Source organism: Limulus polyphemus, unplaced genomic scaffold (genome assembly GCF_000517525.1).
Source record: "Limulus polyphemus unplaced genomic scaffold, Limulus_polyphemus-2.1.2 Scaffold7315, whole genome shotgun sequence".
NCBI classification, from domain to species: domain Eukaryota; kingdom Metazoa; phylum Arthropoda; class Merostomata; order Xiphosura; family Limulidae; genus Limulus; species Limulus polyphemus.
In genome coordinates this window covers 26,902-32,901 of record NW_013672925.1, presented here as the reverse complement: position 1 = coordinate 32,901, position 6,000 = coordinate 26,902, and the positions used below count along the sequence as shown (strand labels likewise).

Here is a 6,000-nt window from a genome sequence, read left to right as displayed (position 1 = left end):
AATTATATATATAGGTGGAAGCACTGCAGATCATTGATTACAAACCACAATCTTTAAGTTCATTCGTAAATAACAAATAACAATAATTATGAATAGGGTAATCACGTGATCAAGGAAGAATAACAAAAAAAAAGAAGAAAGATGTGGTTATTATCATATTATCGGAGTATGTAGTCAAATTAATTTGAGCTTTTCTAGTTCAAAGTTGTTTAACATAGCGAAGTCAAGCATAATTATAAGGTGCTAACAGTGAGAACTAAACTTTACCACAAGAAAAATAAAAACAGTAATAATAACAAAAATGTGATTAGCGTGAAATAATAGATATTTGTAATTCGATAAGCAACAAGAATCCGATAAGATAAAAAATGATATTTAGATTTGTATTTTAATACTGATAATAACAATAACTTCATTAGTAGGAAACTAATAACACAGCTCCATTTATCAAATAATAATAACTCGTTATCTTGTATTAATTATTATTTATCAAATAACAAAAACTTGATTAGCGTGGATGTATTTTAACAACAATAAATCGAGGAGCATAAGCTAATAATTAGATTGCTTTCTGGCAAAATAACAATAACTCGATTAGCACAAACTATCCTTCTGTAGAATAAAAGTAATCTGGTATGTCAGACAAACTCATCTGCGTATATGGTATTAGTAATATATTTTGCTGGTGAACTGCGTAAGTAGAATCCTAGGTCAGAAATGTAACTGAAAACGAAACACAAAATCGTGAGGTTAAATTTAGCCAATTCATTTCTGGTTTCGTTTTTTTTTTATATATATATTTTACAGCTCAGTATGATAGACTGGTTACATTTAAATCAACAGAATATTACATTATTTGTGAAGGTATGAATTACAACATGCCTAAAAGTATGTAAGATAAATTAGCCTTACGAGATTAATTGTTTCAATTGTAAATCTTTAATGTTTTTTTCACTTTAGACGACAGTAACCTCAAGTGTGTCATATAGGTATTCAACATTATGTATTGTAAGTGTATGTATCTCTCACTTGTAACCTAATGAAACGATTGATTATTTATGTCTTAACAATCTGTATACCAACAAGAAAGAAAGGTAAGGTTTTAAGTGTGCAACTGTTCGTTTATCGTGTTTCCTGTATGACAAATTTAACTATTTTTTTATTGTATAACAGTCATATCAGCTTGAATTAATTAAAATAATTTTGTTTAATGCCGTGATACATGAAACTGTAGATAACTATCTTAAAATATTTCAAGATAGGAATTGTTTTTTTTATAAGAATAAGAATGTTTTTGTTGTTTTCATATTAAATAGTTCCATGGTATCACCTCATAATCAAATTGTTTTAAGTAAAAAACATGTTTGTTGGTCCAAAGTAATTTAAGTAGTATAAAAAATTACTGAATACAAGTTTATAAAATATAAAGTGCCTATTTTACGATGTTGTGATTTCGTAACTTTGAATAAGGTTAAGAAGTACCTTGTAACCATTTTAAGCATATAAAAGTGATTTAGGTTTAGAATACTAACCAATATGATTCCTTCCAGTGAGGGTGTAGAGAAATGCCAGCAGTGGTCAGACAACACCACTCAGCAGATAGACTTAGCGCTAAATATATTTTTTATGGTCTACTTTTTTATACGTGTAAGTATATAAGTGTTGTTGTTGTTTTTTGTACATACTACAGATAAATTTATATGGTATGTTTGTTGACTTTAATGGTTTTTCTATGGCAATTTTGGAAAATAAACTATTAGAAATAGTATCTTTTAAAACACATTTTACTTCTTTAATATATTGTTGTTTATTTAAGTAGTTAACATGAAAAACGTCTTGATTAAATTATTAATATGCATACAATTATTTCATGTGTGATCTAGTTTAAGAAATTTTACAGATTTCATCTTTAACATATTGGTTTAATCGTCTGCCATAATTTCACAGATTGATTTCTTTACGTTTAACTCAATACACTTTCAGCCTAGATATTCCCCTTATTCGTGAATCCCTAAAAAATGGACGACCTCTTGTGGCGATTCTATTCTCTATAAATCCAGTGAATGATTAAAATAACAAACCACATAATGTATAAAATACAAACATTTTGTGAATTATATACATACGTATATGGATGCTGTGGCGTATGACTTTTCAATCTGTTCCAGTAAAAATTCATCAATATTTAAAATATTATTGTCATGAAAAGATAATATATAAAATTTAATCCAGAAACCAAGAGCTTCCAGGACCTTAAAACCCTGAAACCGTGTAATGACTGAGCCTATAGTGCACATTTCCTCGCTTTTCTCCATCAAATAAACTTTGCGCCCAATTTTTAATTTGCCTCCTACACCTCTGGTATGTATAGAATAGAAGACGTAAATATTCAATCTTATTAAATGACCCAAGTATCACACACTTTGGTTATACATTAGGCCTAAATCACAAATAATTATGTATTTAGTTTCACGGCTGTATTCTTGTAAAATTAACATAATAATTCTATATACTCGTCATACTAACATAATAGTAAACTGACAGACAACGATTTATAACCATAATGAACTGGTTTTATTTTGTGGGGAACATACTACATGTGTCAAAACATATAGCTTATCCCAAAAAAATAAAACCACCTCATCATGCTTATAAATAGTTGTCTGTCGATTTATTATTAGTTCATTGTACGTTGAAATGCCAGTTATGAATATCACATCTATTTTATTTTCAAAATGTAATTGTGAACAAATAATCTGCTGTGTTTTCAGTCAGTCAGTTTTCAGTCAGATATAAACACAACTTCCATTACTAAAATATAGACTTACAAATGATAACACCCTAAGGCCTTCGACAGGCAGCTCAGTCTTCTTCTTCAGGTATAGAGGCAGAATAGTGAAATGGGGTATAGATACATGTAGCTAGATAGTTGTGGATCAAAGTCAGGTACTAGTTACATAGTTGTGGATCAGAGTCAGGTACTAGTTACATAGTTGTGGATCAGAGTCAGGTACTAGTTACATAGGTGTAGATCAGAGTCAGGTACTAGTTACATAGTTGTGGATCAGAGTCAGGTACTAGTTACATAGGTGTAGATCAGAGTCAGGTACTAGTTACATAGGTGTAGATCAGAGTCAGGTATTAGTTACATAGGTGTAGATCAGAGTCAGGTACTAGTTACATAGGTGTGGGTCAGAGTCAGGTACTAGTTACATAGGTGTGGATCAGAGTCAGGTACTAGTTACATAGTTGTGGATCAAAGTCAGGTATTAGTTACATGGGTGTGGGTCAGAATCAGGTATTTGTTACATGAGTGTGGTCAAAGTCAACTATTAGTTACACGAGTGTGGTCAAAGTCAAGTATTAGTTACACGAGTCTGGATCAAAGTCAGGTATTTTTACATGGGTGTTGGTCAGATTCAGGTATTAGTTACATAGGTGTGGATCAGAGTCAGGTATTAGTTACATGGATGTGGATCAGAGTCAGGCATTTGTTAAATGGGTGTAGATCAGAGTCAGATATTAGTTACACGGGTCTGGATCAGAGTCGGGTATTAGTTACACGAGTCTGGATCAGAGTCAGGTACTAGTTACATAGGTGTGGATCAGAGTCAGGTATTAGTTACATAGGTGTGGATCAGATTCAGGTATTAGTTACATGGATGTGGATCAGAGTCAGGCATTTGTTAAATGGGTGTAGATCAGAGTCAGATATTAGTTACACGGGTCTGGATCAGAGTCGGGTATTAGTTACACGGGTCTGGATCAGAGTCAGGTATTTTTTACATGGGTGTAGATCAGAGTCAGGTATTAGTCACATGGATCAGAGTCAGGTATTTGTTACATTGGTGAGGGTCAATGTCAGATATTAATTACATGTATAAAGAACAATTTGAATGATAAAGACAATACTAAGAAAATATGATAACCTATTTTACAAATATTATTCATTATATGCATATTATTATTATTATTACTTTGTATTGTATTTTATTCAATGGAGAATGAAAAATACTACAAAATTAAAAACAAGCTTGGAATATTGTCATGTGGAAGTTGGTTTCCCCCTGTCTTATGAAGAGAAACAGTCAATGCCCAGTGAAAATATTTTAATTCCTCAACGTCCCACCTTGCGGCTTTATCAAGAGGTAGACACCCTTGACTAGGCTTGTGTTCAGTAGGATGCCTACTTCCTGATAAAACCGTAAGGTGAAACGTCGAGGAATTACAAAATTTTCTTTGGGCGCTGACTGTTTCTCTTCATAAAACATGTTTACTCTCCCGCGTGCTGTACGCTACCTGAATTCTTCAAGGTTGACACCTGTTGCACATTTTAAGGGACCCTTCAGTAGTAAAATTCAGAGTTCCGATTCAAATAAGAACGGAAAGTGATTTTTTTACTTATTTTGCCTATGGCACATCATTGTTTTCTCATAAAACTTTAGTGTTATGACTTAATATCTCCTTCACCCGTAGCATAGTCTCGTTAATAAAGGTGAAGAAGATTAAACAATCAGCAAACAGCTACTGAATTTTTTCTCGCAATTTAGGTAATTGAACTTTATTTAAATTTTAACGTTCAACTATATAATTTAAATACAACTGATTTTATAAGATCTATAATGAAAAGAATGGGTAGAAATAAAATGATTGTTAAATATACGGAAGAAGCGAATTATTATTGATATGTTACTGAATATAAAAGCTGTAAAACAAATAATACATGATATGTTACTGAATATAAAAGGTGTAAAACAAATAATACATAATATGTTACTGAATATAAAAAGTATAAACAAATAATACATGATATGTTACTGAATATAAAAGGTGTAAAACAAATAATACATGATATGTTACTGAATATAAAAAGTGTAAAACAAATAATACACGATATGTTACTGAATATAAAAGGTGTAAAACAAATAATACATGATATGTTACTGAATATAAACGGTATAAAACAAATAACACACGATATGTTACTGAATATAAAAGGTGTAAAACAAATAACACATGATATGTTACTAAATATAAAAGGTGTGAAACAAATAATACATGATATGTTACTGAATATAAACGGTGTAAAACAAATAACACACGATATGTTACTGAATATAAAAGGTGTAAAACAAATAATACATGATATGTTACTGAATATAAAAAGTATAAACAAATAATACATGATATGTTACTGAATATAAAAAGTATAAAACAAATAATACATGATATGTTACTGAATATAAAAGGTGTAAAACAAATAATACATGATATGTTACTAAATATAAAAGGTGTAAAACAAATAATACATGATATGTTACTGAATATAAAAGGTGTAAAACAAATAATACATGATATGTTACTGAATATAAAAGGTGTAAAACAAATAACACAAACAGATAGCGACTAGTGTTTCCCATAACACATAAAGTTATCCACATCTACATAAGTAGCATGTGACATTGTCCCACACCCAATCAGATTTACTCCCTGTTTTCAACTTATGTTCACACTTACACTACATTTCACCATTCTGCCTTTACCCCTAAGGAATACGGGTCTACCTGTCGAAAGTGTTATTGTTTTATTTATTTATTTATTTCTACTAGCAAGAACAATATTGAAATATATCAGTAGCGTCGAAAAATACGAAATACAGAAGATTATGTGAATATAATTTGAGCTTTTTGTCTAATATAATGAGAAGACAGGAATTGCTGTAGAATGTTATAAGCACCATATTGTGTACACATCATTATCAATAAACGCCGTATTTGCAATGTATTAATTACAGTACAATTAAATGTGGTTGTTTGTACGTATCAGTTACATTACAAGCTATATTGCATATGTATTAGTTTCTGTACAAGCTGGTATTGTGTACATATTAATCACAGTAAAAGCTCGTATTGCATTAATATTATTTATAGTAAAATCAAGAACTGTCATTTTACTCAAATAATAGCGCATTTAACGACAAAACCAAAAGCATGCAATTAC

The 6,000-nt window shown here is 30.4% G+C and overlaps 1 protein-coding gene across 1 annotated transcript in view; it reads left to right on the top strand.

The window, feature by feature from the left end:
• Positions 1-1,497: 1,497 nt before the first annotated feature.
• Positions 1,498-6,000, top strand: part of LOC106474515 (calcium-activated potassium channel slowpoke-like) — a 28,259-nt gene continuing 23,756 nt past the window's right edge. Inside the window, exon 1 of the mRNA XM_013935206.2 lies at positions 1,498-1,647. Coding sequence (XP_013790660.2) covers positions 1,537-1,647 — 111 coding nt within the window. The 5' untranslated portion in view covers positions 1,498-1,536. The remainder of the gene's footprint in view (positions 1,648-6,000) is intronic.